The sequence below is a fragment of the Pleurodeles waltl genome, chromosome 6 (genome assembly GCF_031143425.1).
Source record: "Pleurodeles waltl isolate 20211129_DDA chromosome 6, aPleWal1.hap1.20221129, whole genome shotgun sequence".
NCBI classification, from domain to species: Eukaryota; Metazoa; Chordata; class Amphibia; order Caudata; family Salamandridae; genus Pleurodeles; species Pleurodeles waltl.
In genome coordinates, this window is record NC_090445.1 from 748785246 (window position 1) to 748809169 (window position 23924).

The 23924-nt window shown below is 42.0% G+C and overlaps 1 protein-coding gene across 26 annotated transcripts in view; it reads left to right on the forward strand.

Annotated features, from left to right (window-relative positions):
• Positions 1-23924, forward strand: part of ABLIM1 (actin binding LIM protein 1) — a 786962-nt gene that overhangs the window by 644971 nt on the left and 118067 nt on the right. For all 26 annotated transcript variants that reach the window (XM_069239295.1, XM_069239292.1, XM_069239305.1 and 23 more), the window contains one exon: positions 3252-3310. In XM_069239295.1, the coding sequence (XP_069095396.1) occupies positions 3252-3310 (59 nt within the window). The remainder of the gene's footprint in view (positions 1-3251; positions 3311-23924) is intronic.

The following is a 23924-nucleotide window of genomic DNA, read 5'->3' on the forward strand; positions in this document are numbered from 1 at the left end:
TTTCAAGATATCCAGAGGGCCTAATTTCAATTTGTTTGAAATAGCTTGATGAGAGCCTCACCAGAAGGCAACACAAGCAACCCAGACTGGTTTTGGCCATGTTAGGCCTTGTCAGTGAGGTACAGGTGGATCCTGGATGACAGTGGGCAAAGGGCCCCATGTCTGGGCATACCTAAATTGTTTTATCGGCACATCAGCTTACCAGTCTGAGGTTGCTTGTGTTCTGTTATAGAGGGGGTTTGCCTGGCAGTTTGGGATGGACTGTTCCCAAGAGGAGCAGGGTCAGTACCCGTCTGCATTAAACAGACCTTTGTGTAGAGTGGCATAGCCAGTGAAAAACAATGGGTTGTAATGCTGCCAAGAGTGGCTAATATTAATTTTTACTATTTGCAAGCATTCCTCCCACCACCTGTTTGATGTATCAGCCAAAGTGGCATAGGGTATATCCAGAAATTGGTCTCTTGTGTGCTATACCACAGGATCCAAACTATACTTAACTGAAGATGTCTAGCAACGCCGAAGACAGTCTGGGATTGCTTGAGTTTTCTCCTGAAGGTGACCTTGCCAGACAGTTCTGTTTAATGTGTGTTTATTCACTAATTGTTGAGCTGCCATTGTTTCTTGGCAAGAACTTTGCTTTGATTCTGTATAATTTGCATAACGTGTTCCTTAAAAAGTCATACTCAGGGCTTTAGAGTGAACAGTGACCTTGTTGACTCTCTGGAGTACTGCTGTCCTCATTCCTGAGTCACACTGAGGGCTGATAGGCTTTACATGACTATTGTTACACCCAATACATTTACACCCAAAACAATTGTACTGTGTGGGTAAAAAAGCATGCACAGGGAAACCAGTCCCATGGCTTCCATACCTAGGGGCGGAGCTATCAATAGTGCAACAGAAGGAATGGCAGTGGGCCATGATACGGAGGGGTTGACTAGACCCATTGATATCTGTTTTTTTCTACCAAATCATGGCCAAAGGCTTATTTATCTTGCTTGCAGTAGGGCCCATGGCACCCTTGTTACATCACTGCCTATACCAACATGTTCAAAGAAGATGAGGACTGCTTCCAGCAAAGGTATAAGTCACCTCTTCCAGTAAAAGAAGCAGCATTGATAAAGCCAATAGGTCTTGCCTGCAGATAAATATTGGCTTTGCCAATGTCTTTTAGGCTATGTTGTACAGCATCACATGTGCTGTACAGAATGGATGAAAGTAAAAATAAAACATGCTATGATGCAGCCAATATGGCTGCATCATATTGCTTTTTTATTGCTGTTGGACGAGGAGACAACACGGAGGAAGGGGCAACACCGACAGCGGGGGGTATGAGTTAAAAAGCACAATGACCCAGCCAGTACTGGCTGCATCATAAAGCTTTTTTGGAGGCAGGAGGCAACATAAATGGAGGAGGGGGCCGGTCAGGGGGCAACACATACAACAGGGGTGGAAGGGATGGTTGAGAAGAACTGGACAGACAATGGAGAGTGGGAAGACCTGAAAGCAAGGGATAATAATGGAAGGAAGGAGGCAAGCAACAAAACAGAAGGAGGGAGGGTTGGTGGTTGGAAGAAACAACACAGACAACAAAGAAGAGAGGGTGGGTTGGTTGGGGCAAGCAACAAAGATGACGTAGAGAGTTAGAAACACTGAGGATGAAGAAGTGTATGAGAGAGCCAGCTGAAAAAGTCATACTCTGATAGAGTCTTTAGGCACATAGAAAAAAGTAGCACTTTAAAATTGAGCACTGGAAGGACACAGGCAATGTGTCCATGCTCCAGGGTAGAGACAAACACACTATGAGGAAGGAAGCTTTCGGCAGTTGACCAATAAGAAGCAAACAAATGATAGTGACAGTAACGCCAACCAATGATAAGCAATGGGCGTCCTGTAAGGCCACTGACAGAAAACAAAAGGTCTTAAAGAGACAGCCCAAGCTTTGCCTAGGCGAGACCTAAAAAGACTCAAAGACACAATTACAATGAAGTGATGTCTAATTCCCAGCTCTCTGCTGAGGTCCTTTATGGGTATCAATTGATCCTGTGAGTAAAGACAGGTCAGAAAAACCCTCAATCAGATCTTCACCAGCAAACAGCAAATTCCATATGCTTGACACCTCCAACACTGCACATGGTTGACACCACTAATAACCACATTTGAGATAAGAATGTAGGTGGGATGAAAAGGAGGACTGGGAATCCATCATCTTGATTATTCACTAAGTTTGGCACCTGCCTTGAAGGAAATTTGGAGGCTCCGTACCCGATCTGATATACAGACCATTACTGGACTTGCAATCTGCAACAAGTGTCCCAGCAGCCTCCCGCACATTCCTGAAGACAAAGCACCAACTATACCTTGAGTCACCAACATGACACTTTACCTTGTCCCACAACTGGTCTGCCATCAACGACAGTGACTCCTGCATAAGGCATCAGTCCACATTTACAAGCCGCAAAGAAACTCAGAATTAGGCAAATAACATTTTGATGCCTAACTTCAATCCCACCCCTCGTCGTGTCTAACCCCCAGTCGGAGTGATCTAGATGCGCATCTTCTTGGCCAACTCCAGCCAGTAGCTTACAGTGAGTTACTTGTAAAACAGTATGTTTTTTAATTTATTTTACAATAGTATAGTACCTCACATACATGGGTTACAGCCTGTTTTGGCTTTCAAACACAAACTCAAGAACAAAGTGACACAATTAAACATTTACGCCACCTGTAAAGAAGTGCAGATGCTTTCTTTTCCTAAAGCCCTAATGTAGGCCTTACAATGATTAAATTAGTTAACAAGTGAGTAACTTGTGAGAGGGAAATTACGTTAAGCAAATCAATGAAATGTGCCTAGAGGTGCTTGAGAAGCCTAATGACTGTTAGGGGTATCTGGGGACTCCTGGGTTGCATCATTAAAGGTTGTGTATGCATACACTTCAAGTAGTAATAATTCAGTGTCCATCTGGAGAACGTGTAGTACACAGGGCGTGCACGTGGGGAATTAAACGGTCGATCATGATAGGTACAGGAGTGATTTGTATCTCTGGATAGTGTATGTAGACGGTTTGTGTCAGAATGTTGCAACAGACTTGGCTTTATATCTGGACTCTTGAGCCAAGATGGCGCACCGAGGCTTAAATCATGATAGAACTGCTGTAGCTTAGGGAGAGGAAGACGGCGAGAACTCCCACCTGCTCTTGCTCAGATTACATGATTTCACTTTCCCTAAGTAATAAAGGATCTTTTTGCAGGTTCCACAGTCTGGCATCCTGACTGCAAGCTGACCACCAAAGCCGAAGAAAAGCTACGGGTAAGAAAAAATATTGTGATCGAAAAGCTATCTTAATTCCAAAAGCACACAGCAGTTCACTCCAAATTACTTCCTTTTTTCTGCTTGATGTGCAGAACATTGTGGGATGAAATACATGTGTGCATTGGCATAAGGGTCTCCTGTAGCATGTTACATTTCAATGCTTAACAGTATCTAAAGGCACAAGCATCATCTTATGGATACGGACATCCAATTAGGATTCTGTTTTCAGGCTTTCATAAACAGCATAATGAGTGTGGAACATTCCTTGTAGATGCTGGCACTTTCATACACTGCTACTACATGCGCACACGTTAGTTTTGTGATTTATGCTCACTGCGAAATGTGCATTCACCCCAAACTTGTTGACTTGAATATCCATGAAGCAACTAAGTATGTCAAAATAATATAAAATCATGGAGTGTGGGATAATTATATACCTCATTGAGTAAAATCCAAGATACCTTAGAGATGGAAAATGAAGAATACTAAGGTACAAGGACAGCTTATGAAGCAAATATTAGCCTGAGGAGAAACTGTACATTCAATTCAGAGAGCTGTTAAATAGTCACATTGTTTGTTTGAAAATGCTGATTGTTGGAAATTACCATTTCTGCTGGATTCTCCTCAAACATTTTGCCTTTCTCCTCCTATTTTTCAGACCCTCTTTTTGTTGGTTTTAGGACTGAGGGCACTTTATCACTGCTAATCTATGATAACGCACATGTGGGTCCCCTAAAACATAATAAGTTTGGCTTACACCTGTTTGGCATATTTAATTTACCGGTGAGTCCCTTGTAAAGTGGTATACCATATACCCAGAGCCTGTAAATCAAATGCTACTAGTGGGCCTGCAGCGCTGATTGTGCTATCCACAGAAGTAGCCTTTCAAATCTGCGCATTTTACTACCACATTCACTTGGCATTTCAAACTAATTGCCAAGATCTAAATTCCCCTTTTTTACACATGTCACCCCTACGGTAGGCTCTAGGTACCCTACAGGCAATGTGCTGTGTATGTTAGAAGTAGATCATATACTCTTATGTTTCGCATGTCCTAGTATTGACAAACAGCCTATCTCGTTTTTCACTATTGTGAGGGCTGCTCCTCTCATAGGTTAGCATTGGGACTTCCCTTATAAACTTTTAAGTGGTAATTTCTGATCTGAAAGGAGTAGAGTTGGCATGTTGGGAAGGTTAGAATGGTAGGTAGAAATCCTGCTTACTGGTGTAGTTGGATTTTACATTACCATTTTAGAAATTCCATTTTGCAATGTGCCAAAATAACAAATGATGGACAGAATCCTGAACAAATCAAACATTTCCCCCCAGTCACAGATCTGGGTTAAATCCATTGTTTTATTGCACGCCATTCCAGTTTGGCTTGACCCTGCTCCCCATGGGAACAGTTCAACCCAAACTGCTAGGTCAGGTCCTCCCTGGACCAGAGGCAAGCAGCTTAGGACCGGTTTCATGGTATCACCCCTCATCAGCCAGGGTAGCTTGAATCCTGTGGCATAGCGAACACAGGACCCACATCTGGGCATGCCCTTCCCACTTAGGGTGACAATTGCAAGAAGCACAGGTGATTAACTGACCAAATCAAACATTCAACCCCAGGTCACATATCTGTGTTTAAGCCATTGCGTTTTGCTTGCCATGCCATTCCAGTTTGGACCAAGCAATATGCAAATCAGTTTAGACCCTGCTCCCCATGGGAACAGTCCAGCCCGAACTGCTAGGCCAGGCACTCCCTGGACCAGAAACAAGCATCCTGGCGTGGCTTGGTGAGTAAAAAATGATGGGTTAAACCCAGATCTGTGACTGCGGGTGAATGTTTGATTTTTTCAGCATTCCTTCCGTCATCAGTGCTTTTTACTTTTAGAAAGTGTCCATTTGTCTGTGCTTATGACTCAAGCTGACTACAATCTATGTCTAGGGCAGAGTGACAGTTACACTTTGTGCATACTTTCCAGACATCCACAACTGTCTGCTGGGTGTGACAGGAGACACATCTGCATTCTGATAGTCTTTCTGGGCAAGGAGAGGGAGAGGATGTTCACACCTTGCATATCAATAGGGTGTGTCCTGCCCTCACACAAAGGGCTGAGTTATCCCCTACTGATGTCTGGAACCAGGGCTGAGTAGAAGGGGGTTTGTGATACATTTGAAAGAGTTCCTTTGAGGTCACCCCTTACATCAAAGACATTTTTTAAAATAAGTACCTGGGCTCTGACCCTATGTTTTTAGAGCACTGCTGCGCTGCATAAAGGACTCCTCTGGACTGCTCTTCTGTTGCCCTGCTGCCACCTGCTCTCTGACTCTGTTCTGCAAGGACACCTTTGTGCCGCAAAAAGAGATTGCACTTAAGACTGCAGGTTGTATGTAGCCTGGGCAGAGTTTGGGAGTTCTGCTACAAGGAACTCTGCGAAGTGTAAAAAAAACTTTGACACGCTACGTGGAGTTCCGTAAGCTTTGGAATTTGGGTAAGTCATATTGTTCGCGCTGATTTCAAGCAGCAGGAGTTTCTCCCATGCTTTAGAATTAGCAGAAACAGCATCATGCGGAGCGCCAGAGGGCACTAACTTCTTTCTGCCACTCGAGAAGATTTTCTGCTTGAGCAGCAACTTCCTCAATGCCAGCAGCAGCTTTCTCAACGTGAGCAGTAGCTACCTGCCGCGACCGCCTGCGTTCAGAAATCTTGCTTGCGCTCACCACCTTACCGATTTCTCTCACTCGTGTGCACTAACTTAACATTGGTGAGCCATGCAGGAGAAAAAATTCTGTTCCGTGTTACTTCACAGAGTTTTTCGGAACCCCACGTGGAGCGTGGAGTGGGTAAAACTCTGAGAACTCTGCCAGCGGAGCGGAATTCTTTGCCCACCCCTAGTTTTATGGTGCTGGCCTTCCTGCCTACTGCATCTCGTGTGCCCCCTCAAAGTGTTCTCCCAGGGCTTGATGGCCTGCCCAGTGACTTTTCAAGTCAGCACGTGCTGTAGCGCTACATTAGTGGGCCCAATCAGCGCAGGATGAACTCCTCACAATTGTTGTGCGGCTCGAGACAATCGCTCCTGCCTTTCCCCCAGTGCTGCACTGTCCGAAAGGAGGGAAGCTCCCATGAGAAGCACTGAGATGGTCCCCTGTGCTGGGGAAGTGTATTGGCGACTGGGACGAGGGCTTCCCAAATAAAGAATGATGAACATGACACTTGGGTGCAGACTCCTCCCTTTGGAGACCTGCCTGGCGTGCACCAGGACTCAGTCTTTGGAGCCCGGTATCCTTGAGGTGGACCTATGAGACCCACCCGGGTTATCAGCGCATGTTGGGCATTTTCTCCAGTCGACGTGCCGTGTCCTGTCATTCCCCCAGAGGAAACCAGAGGTCGGGCACCGCGTGCAGCTGCATCTCTTCACTTTCAGCAGCCTTCTCCACGCGCTTGCGGGCAGCTGCTATGGAGGCTGGATACAGGGGGAGCAGGGGGCCCAGCGAGGTCTCCCTGGAGGGCTATGAGGGCTGTGTATCTACACCTTTGATGATAGCAAAGGTGTGAGGCCTCAAAGGAGGCCGCTGCATCGTGGATCTAAGATTTTCACTAGGAATACCATAGTACATCATAGGTGCGCAGGTGTTCCTGCTGCTGAAGTTTCATATCAAAGTCACTAGTTTTAATTAGGATCGTGAATCTACCATAACCTTGCTGGTAGTTAAACAATGGGTATAGGATGACGGGCTTTGCCTCTGATGGGCTTATAGTGATATTTGGTGACTTATGTACTGCAATGTTATTCTGGTGATTTATGTGTGTCATCTCTAACCTAACGGCTGCAGTTCATGCCCTAATGATTTGTATCATTCTGATTCAGTGGTTGGTATATGAGCTTGTCTTCGGCATTGCTTGCACTAATTCATGTCGTCTGGCCAGATGAGCCATTCATTTACATTGTTTGTTATTGTCTAATATTTTGCATTCTGACCCTTGCCTTCAGGATACTGAGTGTTACCACTGCAATTACATTTTTTGTGTACCATCTGTATGATTAATGTCATTTTAGAACTATGATATCTGCAATAGAGAAACATATATTTTTATATAAGCATGTGTGGAGTCTCTTTTGTGGTGTATTTATCGTGTCACTGATTTGAATGTGTTGCGCAAACACTTTCCACATTGTCACTGGGGATAAGCCTGACTGATGTGTGCCAAGCTCCGGGGGGGGTGGGGAGGGGGGGTGTAGTGGGGTCAGAACAGGTTATCATTGGTGTGTAAATTACTCGCCCTAACTAGAGTGGTGGATTCTGCCTGACTTAGGTGCATGCCCCAGCCAAACAGAAACCCCATTTCCAACACTAATACATTAAAGATAGACACCACTGACTGTAGGAAAGACAATCCCTACATATTTTCTAGATCATACGATTCTCCAATTTCACTAGATGATGCAAATAAATCCAGAAAATGTATCCATCCATATGGCCTTCTGTAAAACAGTGAGAAGCAATTTATGAGTAGAAGAAAATTATCAATCAAAACCATCTTCTAAGAGTAGCTAAACTAACAAAGGCAGAGCTCAGTTCATTTTGTAAGAGTCTGGAAAGATGGAAAATCCTGTGCCCAAACACCACAGCATGGATTGGAAACAAGATGGGGTCACATTACTCACTATGAGAAATACATGTGGATGCAAGAAGTTCACCTCCAGTAGATTTGTCCTGTCATACATGGGCTACCAGCCAAACGTAATAAGCTGGCATCATGTTGAGCACATGAGCTTTTCAAGCTATATACAACTTAGCTCAATTTTGCATAATAATACAGCAGAACTCCATTCCCTATACTTATATCAATCTCTTGCCATCTACTCTCAACACCCATAATATTTTGCTAGAAATCCACACCTTTAAAGCACATATCCACAAACCACGTGTGTCACATCTAAGAAATTGCAAAAAAGAAGTAGAGAAGTAAAGGATCAGTTTCAAATTAATTTTAATATACTAGGAAGAATACTCTTGAATGATCTTGTTAAAAAGTGGACTTTTGCGATGAAAAGAAAGAAACCACTGTAATCATGAAACTGATGAAAAGTGGCAAGGGAAATTGCCAACAAATCAGTCTTGAACTACTACTAAAACTGCATGGTTTAGTTTACTTTAGGCTGTATTATCAACAAAGCTTTCGATTATAGCAACATTAACGGAAAACTACACACTTTTATGGAAAAAGCACTCTATACATAAAGGTAAGGGGAACTATCCAAGACCATTATTAAAACTAGTGATTAGTCCAAAATTGAAACCTTACTCCAATAAAAAAGATTTAATTATTACTGAAAGTAGGCCCATAGATCCACTGTTGTCAGTGAACTATTGCTATGACGCACCTCTGATGTTCTAGGACCTTCAAACCAAAAATGTAACTTCCAAACACTGTAGGTGTAGAAGCACTGCACACTTATATCATGCAACATGTCACATTTTGTTTGTAACCAACATCTTTAAAAGAGTATAGAGAGCTACACTAAAAGCATATCATGGGCTACCTCTCCATTGCACATACAAAAATGCATATATGTTTGAAAGATTATTTTTTCTTGCAAGGTAACAAAACTATGGCTGTGACGTGCCAGAAATATGGCAATCATATTTAAGGATAATGCTATATCGGCAGTCACTCACCTGTTCATCAACAATATAAAAACATGGGGAACATTTAATAATCAATCAATCAATAAAACAGGAGTTGTAAAGCATGACTAATCACCCCCGAGAGTATCCAGGTGTATGCAGGTCTTAGCGGTTCACTCGAATAGCCAGGCTTTGAGGGCTCTACGGAATTCTGCAGGAGAGGTGATGGTCCAAAGATGCGTGGAAAGGCGGTTCCATGTTTTTGCTGCTATGTTGGAGAAGGCTTTCCTCCACTTCTGCTCCGGTGGATGCATGTAGTGTGGGCAAGCGACAGGGAGGCAGAGCTTAGTATTCTTGGCAGTTGGTGGAAATTCAGGTGGTGGTTTATGTAGGTGGGTACTTGGTTGTGTAGAGCTTTGTGTGCATGGATCAGCAGCTGCAATATGCACCTTTTCTGCATGGGGAGCCAGTGAAGTTGCCCGAGGTGTGGTGTGATGTAGGATCATCTGGGAAGGTCGAGGATGAGTCTGGCTGTGCCGTTTTATATGGTCTGAAGTCCTTGTAGGAGTTGATAGGCGATTCCTACAGAGAGAGCGTTGTAGTCTTGTCGACTGGTGATTTGGGCCTGTGTCATGGTGCTTGTCATGTGTGGGGGTAGCCACCTAAAGATCTTACGTAGCATGCGTAGAGTGAAGAAGCAGACGGAGGCAGCGGTGTTAATTTGTGATTCCATAGTAAGTCTGTTGTCAATGATGATTGAGGTTTCTGGCAGATTTGGAGGGAGCGGGTGTGGGTCCTAGTTCTGAAGGCCACCAGGAGTCATGCCATGTGTTGCTGCTGTTTGCAAAGAACAGGATTTCATTTGTGTTTGTGTTTAGCTGCAGGCAGTTTTGTTCCATCCAGTCAGCGACACTTGTTATGCATCTGTGGAAGTTAGTTTTGGTGGGTTGGGGTCGTCGGTGTGCAAGGGGATGAGTTGGTTGTCATCTGTGTAGGAGATTAAGTTGAGGCTGTAGGATCTGTCAATTTTGACTAGCGGGGTCATATATGCATTAAACAGCATGAGACTGAGGTAAGATCCTTGGGAGTCCCCGCAGGTGATGTCTTTTGTTTTGGAGGTGAAAGCAAGTGGGTGAATCCTCTGGGTTCTTCTAGTGAGGAAGGAGGTGATCCATCTGAGTGCGTCCCCTTGGATGCCAATGTGGTGGAGTCTTTTGATCAGTGTGTGGTGGGATAGGGCATTGAAGGCTGCCGAGAGGTCAAGGAGGATCAGGGATTCTGTTTCTCCTCGGTCAAGGAGGGTACAGATGTTGTTCGTGGCTGTGATCAAGATGGTCTCAGTAATGTGATTGCTGCAGAAGCTGTATTGGGAGGCGTTGAGTAGCTGGTTCTGCTCCAGGTAGGGCATGAGTTGCTTGTTGATGATTTTGTATAGTACCTTAGCTGGGAAAGGAAGCAGGGAGATTGGCTGGTATTTTTTGAGTATGCCGGGGTTGGTGGCAGGTTTTTTGAGTAATGGTTTGACTCTGGCATCCTTCAAAGCATTGGGGAAGGTTACGGTGGTGATGGAGGTGTTGAGTAGAGTAGTAAGCTCCTGGCCGATGCTTTGGTTTCAGAGATTGAAGATGTGGGACGAGCAGGGGTCTTTGTGGGCTTCTGAGTGGATGGATTTCATGGTGGATGTGGTGTCCTCAGTGGACAGAAGGTTCCAGGTAGTTAGTCTGTGGTTGGTTTTGGTGGTAATGACTCTGTTGATGAAGTCCGGAGGAACTAATGACACAAATGATCCCAACCTGAAACTCACCATGAGATAACAATGCAGATACCCTGATTTCCTGAACTTGAATATTTATGAATGCAGTCATATTGTACTTACTGTGCATCGCTCCCACTTTTCAACCATTTGTTCAATTTCTTGACCTGGGCAGTATTGTGGAAAATTTCTCTGTGATGCAGCACATCTTTACAATCATTTAAGACAGAGACACTAATTAACACAATTTAAATAGACTTAAATGTAATGCCATATATTGGTGACCCAAAAGATAAAAAATACACTAACTGCACAGTAAGCGAACAAGTGATCCTTTATAACATAATATAACCACATCTTAGGATCAAGCAATGAAGTTGTACCTTCACTGTTCAAACAGGGAGATGAAACAAGTTGCCCAGCATCACACAATGTTATCAAGAAGCCAGCCCATGTTTAAAGCTTTGACCTTCTGAATACAATCGCTATTATGGCTACTCTTCCTCCCATAGGAACGAGCAGGAAGAAGTTGTTATTAAAACATATTCCTTAGTAACACCAAATTTGAGGCACTACACACAACTAAACCCAACTAAAAAAAATTGACTTCTTTGTCTGAGATTGGGTTTCTGGGACAGATAGATTACTAGGTATTCTAGAAAAAAATCTTTAAACTGTTCAGAAACACATTTATCTTCTGGGATGGGAGGGCTTCACGAACGCTGCTGTTTAAAATACATTAATTGGTGGATGTTGGAGGAGATTCAGGACCAGCTGTAGAGTACGGTGAGACGAAGTAGTTGTCTGAAGCACCATTGGAGGTGTTGCAATATCTCTCATACTCTTAACAAGACTTGCAGTCGTGTTGTTTTTAGTCAGAGCACACCGCATGCTGTTCATCTGGGCCTTCGGTTTTCAACTCATCTGTCACGAAGAAGCCTTTTCTTTTGTAACAACTGCAGCTCCCATTGTACTTTACAATGCTTCTGCTAAAAATAGGCCGATCTATATTTCTTCACAGTTAATCATAAACTACACTACTCCTTATTACTAACCACTCTAAATAATCACAAAAAAATGTATGCACCCAAACCTGAAAAAAAGAGATTTTGCCTTATTTAATGTGATCCAGGCAACAGGGTCTTCGGGAAATTCCTCCCCGTTCAGTTGACAAACTTGCAACCAAAGAAAATATACCATATTTATTGTGAAGACGGAGGTCACAGCATTTGCTCTGCTGTCAGGAAACATCTGAACATTGTGCAGGAAGGACATTAGACCATGAGGTTATTTTTGTAGCATCCAGGCTTTCCTGTGCTGTCTTGACATAAGCTTTGAAGTTTCCCTTCGTACTGTCCAGGGCACTATTGCTAATAATGGTTGTCTCACAGATATAGAGGTAAATCTAAGTTCAGGCAAGTGTCCTGGAATTGGGTGTCCAACCATTCAAGCTAAAGCCTCCTGTTTGAAGTGGAACACTTGAATTTATTTGTTTGGCTCAAAACAGACTTGGCAGGATTATTCTTCCCCTCCTCTGGTAATGAGGAAATGGGTAGTTAGACTGGCCAGGTGCTTACCTCATTCTTGAAGAATATTCAAACAACTATCCCTAGGCACAACTCTTCTCTCTTTGCTCTCTTACAAACATGGTTACAGAAAGGGCTTAAGTAGCATTTAAGCTCTCTGAACTGACTCCAACTGTGGACCGTTCCAAAGAGCATCTTTGTTTGGGGCCCTGGGACCTGACTTCTCTGTCAACACTGACATCCCTAACTATCTAGAGGAGCAGTTCCATCAGAGAAGGGCACTTGAGGACGCAATACCACCAAACGCAGTTGACCCATCCAGCCTGCTATGTATGTGTTTGATGGTCAATGTTTATTGGTAATCAATTATATTCTCTCACCTGAACCTGGAGATTCAGGCATCTCAGATTAATTTCTCAACACGAGGCATCTCCACTTTAATAAAGCTGTGCAGCGGTTTCAAATTTGATGTTTTTCAACTTTGTTTGGCTACTCTAAACAGAAACGCCTGGACTTGCACTGTCTCTCTAATTCCTCATGCACCTTTTCTGCGTTTAATTGTGTTTCCACATTTTAGAGTAGAGCTAGACTCTCTTACATTGATTCTTAGGTCTCCTACATAGGCACAGGAACTGAAGACCTTTCTTTCCTTATGGACATTCTATGACTTTGTTTCCATCTCTCAAAAGTTGAATGTATTACAGAGGGCTGCAGTAAAATGCCAGGGCCTCAGATGTCAAAGATGGTAAGCGTAACATCACAGAACTCTGACTGCAGTGACATCACAGAACTCTGACTGCACATAGCTTTAAGTGAGCCTTAATGCCATTCCCACATTAGAGACCATAACACAATGAGATATTTAGGTTTGATAAGGAGGAATAAGGATAACGCCCCACATATTCCTATTACTGGAGACTTCCAAGGTGCTGGAGTCCCAAATTCTGTAACTCAACTCTGTAAAGAGAGTATCATGGGCAAGAGTTTCAGAAGCTTGGCAACAAGTTAATGTCTCCTCTAGATGCACATACCTCACAATTCCACAATTCATTAATGGTGTTGACTGTAATAGGGGGGCTGTACAGTAATGGGGTTGAGGTGAAAGTGCCCTATTCTCATGTATGATAAGGACAAATAAAATATGATGCTAGAATTCCTGAAGATTTGTATTTAGAAGTCCACTGACAGATTCATAGATCCTTATATAAAGGGCAAGACTCCCATGGTTTTTTGTGCCCTAGTGGACATGCCAGCAAACGTGCCCTTCAGACTCAACTAGGGCATGCAGAATATGAGTATAGGTATGTACTCCACATAATTTATCAGTATATTAGCATGCATCAAATTAGATTTTTTTAAACATAGCAGAAGGTGCTTGTAATAAGATACATTATTTATTTGTTTTCTTCTGACAGGATCGTTAGGCTGGAATGTTAGAAAGTTCTGCCAACACGTGTTTAACCCTATGTTCTATATCTGTTTAGGACTTTCTCAGGGCTCGGGATTGTTATAGTCAGACTACGGAGGAATCAGGTCCTTTAGGTACTCTGTATAAATGTGATGAGCACAAATACTAAAAGCATTTAGTCTGTGCCAAGATATGGTCTGACTCAGACCTTGTGCTTGAGCTTGATGCCTGAGCAGCATTCTAGATGATTAGAGGAAATGTCTTCCTCACAATAACAAAGTAATGTTTTAACTCATTGGAAGACCGTGATCATGGTACACAGGTCTTTCAATACACCTTGATGACTGAATTTGACTGGCACATTTTATTTGTTAGCAAATATGTAATTTCTAAGCATGACCCATGCGTGATAGTGCTCAAGAGCAAAACCTTCCACAAGACATAGATTTGAAAGGGGGTGGGGAGATGGTTTCTGTTCCACACCAAGAAACATGGTGATTATGTCCAGTTGTGAATCTTTTTCAGGCTTATCCACCACTTCATGTGGAACAAATCTGAGTTGGTTTTCAAAATCTCAGCATCCACTCATAAATTATGCTCAGTTTATAAAATGGATGCTTTTATTCACATCCCTGTTTGAGGAAGCTATAGGAAATGTCACAGGTTTATAATGGAGTACCATCAGTGGCACCCAATACACTTACTCCATTTTTCTGGTGAGATTAAACCAATACACACCTTTTGTGGCTGTGAATTGTAATTGTATTTGTGTTTATATAGCGTATACTATCCTGACGAGACGTTGAAGCGCTTTTCAACGAGTAGCGCGCTACTCCAGAACCAAAGAGGCATTAGTGGTGGATTAGTATAGGGAAATATGAGTACAGTATTAGTATTATTATGAGTTAATTTGCGTATAGGATGTGTGAGTTTGTTAGATTGACTAGAGCAATGGAGGGATAGAGGAGGGAAGAATCCAGAAGTGCTAATTGGGAGTTTATAGTGATAAGATGAGGCTTGGGGTGAGTAAAGGAGAGATTGAGGAGGGAAGAATCTGTAGAAAGGGGTTAGGGAGATCATAGTAGCAGAATGGGTTTTGGATGAGTCCAAGCTGAAATAAATGAGGGAGAACTTGGTAGGGTTGTTTGGGAGATCATAGTAGTAAACTGAGGTGTAGGGTGAGCCAGGAGTAGTAGGGGAGGGAAGAGCTTAGGCAGGGCTATTTTGGAGATGAAAGTAGTAGAATGGGTTTGGGATGAGTCAGAGTGGGGATGGGGGATCGATTGATAGAGACATAGGGTGATGGGGAGATAGAGTAAAGCTTATGAGAGAGTAGCATTATTATTTTTTATTTATTTAATCTTATTTATATATATATATATATATATATATATATATATATATATATATATATATATATATATATATATATATATATATAATTTATTTATCTTTTGAATGTTATTTTTAGATTTAATTTTATTTATTTTCATTTATTTTTTCTCTAGTGCAGTAGGACTAGAGTAATAAATAAATAGATATGTAAATACATAGTAAGGGAATATATGTGCAAGGAATATTATAATGGGTATAATAATATGAGAAGAAAAGTAGTATAATATGAGAAGAAAGTAGTTTTTTTGATGCTCCATATCTACAAAGAGATGTAACGCCACTTTTTGTGGCTTTATGCCTTCTTGTCAACAGGAACCCCTCCGATGCACTTTTCTGCATCAGAGGGTCATGCAATGGGTGTTGCATTGGGCGTTCCATCGCAACACCCATTGCTTTTGACGTTGCCCCAGATTCACAAGAAATCGTAAATCTGTGGCAGCGCCAAACATGAATGCCACCCCAGGGGTGGCATTTGCATGGCAAAACGAGGAGGAATACTTTTATTCCTCCTCCTTTTTTGTGTTTTCCTTGTGTGCTGCATTCTGCAGCACGCATAGAAGTAGCAAAATGTCATGGATGACAAGTGCCAAATCGCCATTGTAGATTGTTTATGTGCAGGAAGGGACACTTTCTTGCACATAAAGAATCACTCCCCTCAACGCTGACACACTTGCACTATGGTGCAAGGATGCCTACATTGGCGCAGGCAGCTTAATTTAGCGCCAGTGCAGAGGGAAACACAGGGCTGCACCGTATTCTTGTAAATATCAGCCTTGCGTTTCAAAACTGATGCAGGGTGGTGCTGATGATTTTGGTGCAGCACCCCGATGCACCAATTTCCTATAAATCTGGCCCTAAGAGGCTTATTTACAAGGAGCGTGTGCTGCCATTGCGTAATATTTTTGTGAGAGGCAGTGCTGTGCTAGTTCCATATTTAAAAAGTGATGCATTTGGCCAATGTGTCACTTTTCCTGGCCCTGTGTTAAAAAAAAAAACCTGGGTGGGATACGGCTGCGTCATGTATATTTCAATGAATGCAGAGTGGGCGTTCCGTTGGAAACAGTCACTTACAATTGACGGGTAGTATTTATAACATTTTCCTCTTTTGACGCGTCTTCAAGATACATCACGCATAGCCTGCAATGCACCACAATTCCTATGCCACGAAAACTCAGGCATAGGGACTGGTGCAGTGGCTTTAAAACAGGCCATTTAAAGTCACTTGACACCCTGGAAGATGTCTGTTTTGCACCTCCCACTGGTTGCAGTAGGTCTACATTAGTGGCACTCTTATTGTAGGACCCCTTGACCAACCTGGGACCTATGATACCTTTATCCTCAACAGCAAGGCAATGTGAAATTGTGTACTTTTTGCAAGGGACAGGCAAGGATTGTCACTTCACAAGGGGGAATGGATCCCCAAGTTTAGGTCTGCGTACTCCAAAGGACAACAAGTAAATACACACAAGGTAGGTAACACATGTATTTCCACTTCACATTCCAAAATATACTTATATTCACTTACATTGCACTGTCACTCACTATGTCACACATACTCAGGTCCCTGCACACACATACCTAGGCTATGCCCACTATAAAGTGACTCATATCCATGCTGCATACATTACCTCTTACATCCAGAACCAATGTAAAAGTGTAGTTGGTGATATTCCACCATTTCATTTTAAAGTCTTTTACATTGGTCTTCACACATTAGGCTCCATACGTCAATCTGAACTGACGCATCGCCTCAAGTTTTGATGCGTTGCTGAAGTTGCATGGGTTCTAGCGCCAACTTCAGCAATGCGTCAGTTTTTTAGTAGATGTCTAGCGCCACCCTTCCCTCAGATGCTTCAGTATTTCTGACACAAACTGGGACCCCCTGACATGGAGCGCCGTATTGTAAATATAACGCATCCATGGCACCATAAACTTTTTTGCAGTGGCATAACTTTTTTGACATATCGCTGCCACAATGCAGTAATGCGTCAGTCCTTGTAAATGAGGCCCCCAGTGTTGAAATAAAAAAATATTACAAATTAGTAGGAAAAAAGGTCCATTTGTGACAGCGTTTTCATTTGTATCTCTTCGTCATAATGGCCGATTTACAAAAGCAATACACCATTGCATCTGATAGACCGTTCTGGTTGTGGGGATATGTAAGGTTTGTGGGTTTCGTAAGAACTCGAGGTACCAAGAGCCAATAACTGAGCTACACCTTGCAATGGGTTTTCATTGTGTACCAGCTATAGAGCAATACATATGGTAAAATATATAGAATGAAAAATAGTTATCAAGAAAATCTATACATTTCCGAAATTGACATAAGATATGGAGTGTAGAAGCAATGGTTACTTGGACATCTCTAAATTTGTGGGTAGGCATACAAGCATGTGATTTAGAGGGCATTTCTCCCAATGTCTTCTTTCTTACACATTGACTTGCACTTGGAAAGCACAAGTGTAGAGAAATACAATTAGTAATAACACTTGTTCTACTATTCTTGTTACCTATGTCTCCCAATAAAAATGGTACCTCACTTATATGGGTAGGACTATGGGCCACGACCGGAAAGGCACCAAAATGCAACATGAACACATCACATTTTTTCATTGAAAACTGGCCCTTCTGTTGCAATGTTCCTAGATGTAGAGTTTGGGCCCTAGCTCTGCCTAATGAAACCGAGCAAAACGGGACACTTTCGAAAACTAGACACCTGGGGGAATCCAAAGTGGGGTGACTTGCAAGTCTTTCATCAGGTTTTCATACCTACAAGCCCTTTGCAAACCTCAAACTTTGACTGAAAAAAAAACATTTTCCTCACATTTCTGTGATGGAAAGTTCTGGAATCTGCAGGGAGCAACTCATGTCCTACCACCTACCATTCCCCAATGTCTCTCAATAAAAATGGCACCCCACCTGTGTGGGTAGGGCCAGTGGCTGCAACACAAAAGGTGCCAAAACGCAACATGGACACAGCACATTTTTCCATTGAAAACTGCCCTTTCTTTGCAATGTGCCTAGCTGTGGATTTTGAGCCCTAGCGCAGCCAACAAGTAGGGACATGTTAGAAATTGGGTCACAATCCCCATCTATATTTATTTGTGAGGGCCCAATCCACCCTACTCTCCATACCATTAGAATATTTTTACTATTCACAGGGTTAAAGTACAAATACGTACTTAACCAACTTGTAGCCTTGTTACGAAGGCTCCTCCATGACTCTTCCTGATTGGCATGCAGTAGGGGCACGTCTGTCAAAATCAACACATAAGGGCACGATGCAGGAGGCAAGTTCAGTGTACACTTGTTAGAAACTGGCACTGAGCCAGTGTCCCTATGTGTAACTGCTGAGCTCTTACTGTGAAGTAGGATGATTAAGTTGGGGAGATTGTGTGGTTTGGAAGGGATGATTAAATTGAGATGGTGCATGGCTTTATTAGCCTGGGAAGTGGACCCTCCCGCTAAAATGGAGACTGCGGGTGGGCCACAGGCTGAAGAATCACAGGCATTCCCCTGTTATACAGACCCACAAGTGGAACATACAGAGTCGAGTTGCTCATTGTGAGAGTTAACACTGGTAACTATGGCTAGCTGGCTCTCTATCGTGTCAAGTTGGCTCTCTAATAGGCTGCAAATAGGACTCAAACATTTTGGGGAAATTGCCATAAAAATCCTCCTTGAGGACATTAACCGCCAAAATAGTTGGTGTTGAAGACTACTTTCTTGGCACCTTTCCAGGATCCTTTGCCACCCAGTCTTACACCTATTGGCACGACAATGTCAAAGGATAACCGGTCACAGGAGGGCAGGGCATTGCCTCTACCTCTTCAAGAAAGATTTTGATGGAATAAGGTTATGTTTCGAACTCGTAGATGATCCAAAGACAAATAATTTTTGACAGCACTTACTTTGGCAAGTGGCTTCTTTCTATATTTGTGATAGTGAAACAGTACCATTCCAGTTTTTTGTTCACTAGGAGGAAGATTGGGAAAGCACCGCTTGAGTACAGATGTATAAAATAAACAGGGGTGAGGGGTGAACGACAGTAGCAACATATACAAATAGTAGTTGAAAAACAAAAAGTAACGGGTATTTGTAAAGGAGGGAGGTTAATATACAAGAATAATAATAAATACAACAAAAACCCTCCTCGAAAGAAAAACAAAATATTTTGGCAGACGCTTACTTGCATGAGTACACCCAAGAGCTGACCTCCATATGACCATTTTAAATTTCAAATGGCGTGCCTATTTATGGTACTTCTAAGCGCACTATATGAATTATCCATCACCAGATCAGTCCAGATCTTCCAATACATACCTATATTGTAATACTCTGCTGCTTAGGAACTCACATTTCCACAGAGCTGCTCGAACGAAAGGGCGACTCTGGCTCAATTCAGCAAGCCCATAATCTTGTAGCGAGTCGACATTTTCTTAATCATCCTTGCCCATATTGACAGAGGAATTCATAAAGGGCACACTATTCTGCATTGATATTTTAGTTGTACAATTAAATGTGACCAGAACATGATTAATTTCAAGAGACAAATATTGGAAAGGCCAAAAGATCTGCCTTTAAAGCTGGTGCAACGGGCCTTTTTAAATGCAAGCATATGCCTGAAAATGAAAACAAAAACATGCCTGCCACGTGCTTACAATAAATTAAATTACATTACATTTAAAAAAAACATTCACTGGTGTGGTAATTTTACTACTGATGGCTGTTAAATAACCAGCGTTTCAGATGTGCAATGCGTTTTAAATTTGTGGAGACATGAATATTTCACCACCTAAGCGACCACTAAACTACAGGCAGACGCAATGCATAATTTCTCTTAAATATTGTATAACATCAACGTTAAAAAAAAGATAGTCAACCCCCACATAATTGGGTACCTGATATACCTGCAAAATAACTAGACAATGATTAAAGTTAATAAAAAAAACACACCCAATCAGATTTGTTCACGAATAGGAAGTAGGTCGCTTTGGGCGGATATAAACAATGTGCACAGGCAATCACTGAAACTGAAGGTACCTGACAGGTAATGTGTGCTGGCCAACTGCCCGATGGATAAGCTCTAGTGGTCAAAAGTAAAATATGATCATCAATTTAACAGACTAATGAATGAAGTCCATAGACCAAAAGTCCCTCTCTATTTTTAAGATGATTCTTATATTGGGAAAATATTAGCCTGGTGTGGCTACAGCAGGCTCAAAAGTGAGGCCTAAAAGAGCAGGCAAACAGATGCTTGTTGCATATTTACCACCATACCAAACGTTTCAACAACGATGTTTTTAACAGACTGTAAAACTAGAAAGGTATTAATACTTTGAGCAACCTCGAGAAAATTATCTTGTTTTCGCTACAGAACATATGCCACTTAACCACAGCGGTTCCAAAGACCATTACTGAAGTTTTCTCTTGAAGTCATTAGTTCCTCAAACCCCCTACCTCCCAAATCATAGGCTTTGATACATCTAGCAATTTTTAAATATGGTTTCTATTAAGATGGTCCTTGATGGCGCACAGATAGTGCGGGCCATAGGTGGCCATTTACAATTTACCAGTCTAACATTGCGGAAAACCATTTTAGATCAGTAAATAAAAAACATAAAAAAATAAAAAATATATATATATCCTGTTTCATGTTGCAGCTTCCCCTTTCTAGTGGCTACGACGGCATGGATAGCGATGCAGGAGACCGCCCCGTTTGTAATGCTAAAAAACACATTTATTTCATGTGAATGATAGGTGAAAACCTATTAAGGGTACAATCAAAGAAACAACTGTGGATGACGCGTTTCAGCAAGGGGCCTTCGACTGGGCCTATGTCCCTATAAAAAACCCAGTGCCAGTCGCTACGTAGTTGTTATATATAGAAACACGTTTCCATAGGAAAAGGATTTTTTAATTTGCTAACAAATTTGGCGTAATTTGGCAAATCTTCGTGAAACGTTCTGAAAAAAGTCTCATCTACCTCAGCTGCTTCCTGGAAAGTTTTGGGGTTATCAGTCAAGAGGGGTCAGAGAAAAGGGAAGCCCCAAAACACGTTTTCCCATGCTTTTTTACATGGTAACCCTAGATGCAACTACAGGCAAAGCCACTGAACAAAAGTACACCAAAGTTGTCCGAGAGCTAGATCCTAGTCCAGAAAAGGTGCTTTCTGTGATTTGGTTCAGTAGTTTGAGAAATTAGAGTTTAAAAATATCTGTATATCTACACAATTGGGTTAGCAAGAGTCCTGTGGGAGTGCAATTTAAAAAATAGAGCCATCTGATTGGTTGAAAGGATCCTTTTCCCATAAGCTGTCTCGCTCCCAATGATTTAGTGTAAATCTGTTCAGTAGTTTGAGATATTAAGAGCTCAAAAGCTTGGTACATTTCACACTGCTGAGGATTCACAGGACAGGCAGGAAGGGCTTCTGGCACAGGCCTTGTCCTGGAAAAAATGTTATTTTTTTTTTAATCGCTGTGAATGTGCAGTGGAGTAAAATAAATTAGAAAAAGAAAAAAAGCACAGGATCCCATGCAAAAAAAAAAAAAAACTCCCTCCCACAGCCACCCCCACTGGGTGGGCCAGAGCCTGGGGGTGAGGGGCCGGGTTTGGTGCAGTACAATTTGTTTTGGGAGAAAATGTAAATTAAAGGGATGTGAGGCCCATTCATCCTCAAAATTCACCATGGACCCCAGTCTCCAGGGAGGTTCAACTGTTTTGCCACTGCTAATTACGCGCATATTACATCAATCATTACATTCTATCACGTCATTGATAAAATGACTGCAACATCTGAAACTACATAATTTATGATAACACTGCATGGGACGGGAAGAAATTGTTACTTTATGGCACGAGTTCTAGTTACTTATAATAACTACAACTGGTGAATTTAAGTGGCTTTGTTTAGTTAAAACAGTAGGTATTAACTCACATTTTCACCCATCTATAAAGTCCTTTTACCCTTTGTATGAGATAAACGTTACAAATGTAGTGAAGCTGCAACAGCTGCAAGGCTCTTGTAAATTTATATATATATATATATATATATATATATATATATATATATATATACACACACATATATATATCTATACACACATACATACAGATTAATATATATATATTTCATCATAGGGAGAGGGTGGGATAAGGGATAGGGAGAAGGTGGGATAAGGGATGGGAAGTAGGTGGCATCATAAAGCAGGGTGGAGGGATCAAAAGAGTGGGCTAGTAGGATAGGAGTGGTATAAAACACAGGCACTTCCTTGGGGTGCTAAATGTGAACTAAAAAAATGTAATATAAAAAAATGAGTCCCTTCAAGTATCCAGGAAGGATACACTTCATCCAATCAGAAGATTAAGACCAAAATGCTCCTGGGTAGGATAAACAAGAATAGGGTGGATAGCCTTCGAATCAGAGGCAGAACTTTGAGACAACTACGCCATCATGGACAAGGGGCCAGCAAAAACCCACTCCAAGTACATGTTATGTATCGGAACTGATAGGTCTGCCAATAACAGACTGCTAAATATATATACATATATTTATTTATTTATACACACAGTGGTTTTAGGTTTGCCTTTTGCACAGTGAAAACTTCTTTAGTCAGTGCCACTACCATAAAGTTATTAGTACAAAAACATGTACAGGTAACATGGTGGTGGCAGCAGCAGAGAAAGCTTTCTCAAAACATAGGTTCAAGATAAATAGGACTTGACGCAGGGCCACTAGAATTATGTGGCAGGAGAGGCCCAAATGATGTGGCAGGGTTAGCTAAATTATGAGGCAATAAAAGGCAAATAATGCAGTGAAATGCAGCACATTGTCTGATAGTATTACTTCATTATTTTGTCATTTTTCCATTTGTTAATACTGTGTGGGGATAGGCTGCACCTCAGTGTAACACCTAAACATAGCAATAAGCAACAGAAAGGTGAGAAGTTAACTTTACAAAGGACCATTGGACTGCACTGCAACATGTGTCGCTGCTATTTCAATAACTTTTGAACTAGAATACATTTTTTGTAAAATCTGCTGATTATGCAACAGATGATGGTTTATGTAGCAAATGCGGCAGATCCTCAATTATGCTAAAAATGGTTCAAACCTCTTGTGTGCTGTCTTCCAAGTTGAAATGTAAAATATGAAACCTACCACGTTACAACCAGTCAGTGCTTAATTTGTAAAATAATGAGTGCTGGTGCACAAAGTGCTGGGCAGAAGCCCACCGCCAGTGCTAATAAATGTCAGTGTGCCGAATACCAAGGCTGCGTAGTGCTGAATCCACAGCATGCCTCTTTAATCCACTACCAAACACTCCCTGTCCCTTTATATCACTCTTGCAGATTCCTGCTTTCTCCCTTTGTGACGGATTTGTAGTCTTTCTCTTCTTCCTTCTTCCCGTTTGTGTGTTATTACTTTGTGGCTCTCCGGAAATGTCTGATAAGGGAAAATAAGTGTTGTTCCCCACACAAGAGAGCTGGTTGCCCCCTGGCAACCACTGACTCATTGTAAGCACTACACCCAGTCTCTTTATCTCAATTCCATACAGAACAGAGCCCATGTCACTCTCAGGCCAAATGTCATCCTTGCAATTACCTGGCAGTACAGAAACTTAACACTTAGCCTTAATGCTGCTCTAAGTGTTTTCTACAAAAAGCATGGAACAACTGTCTGCCTACATCATTATCGACCTTAGGCCCATATTTATACTCTGTGCAAGATTTGCGTCACTCTTTTTTTTTTAATGCAAAGTCGGCACAAAACTAAGACCATATTTATACTTTGACGCTAGACCCCGCTAACGTCAAAATATCTCAGTGTGCGTCATTTTCTGGATGCGTGAAACCGCCGTGCGTTAATGACATGCAAGGTAGGCGTTCCCCTCAAAAAATAACTTA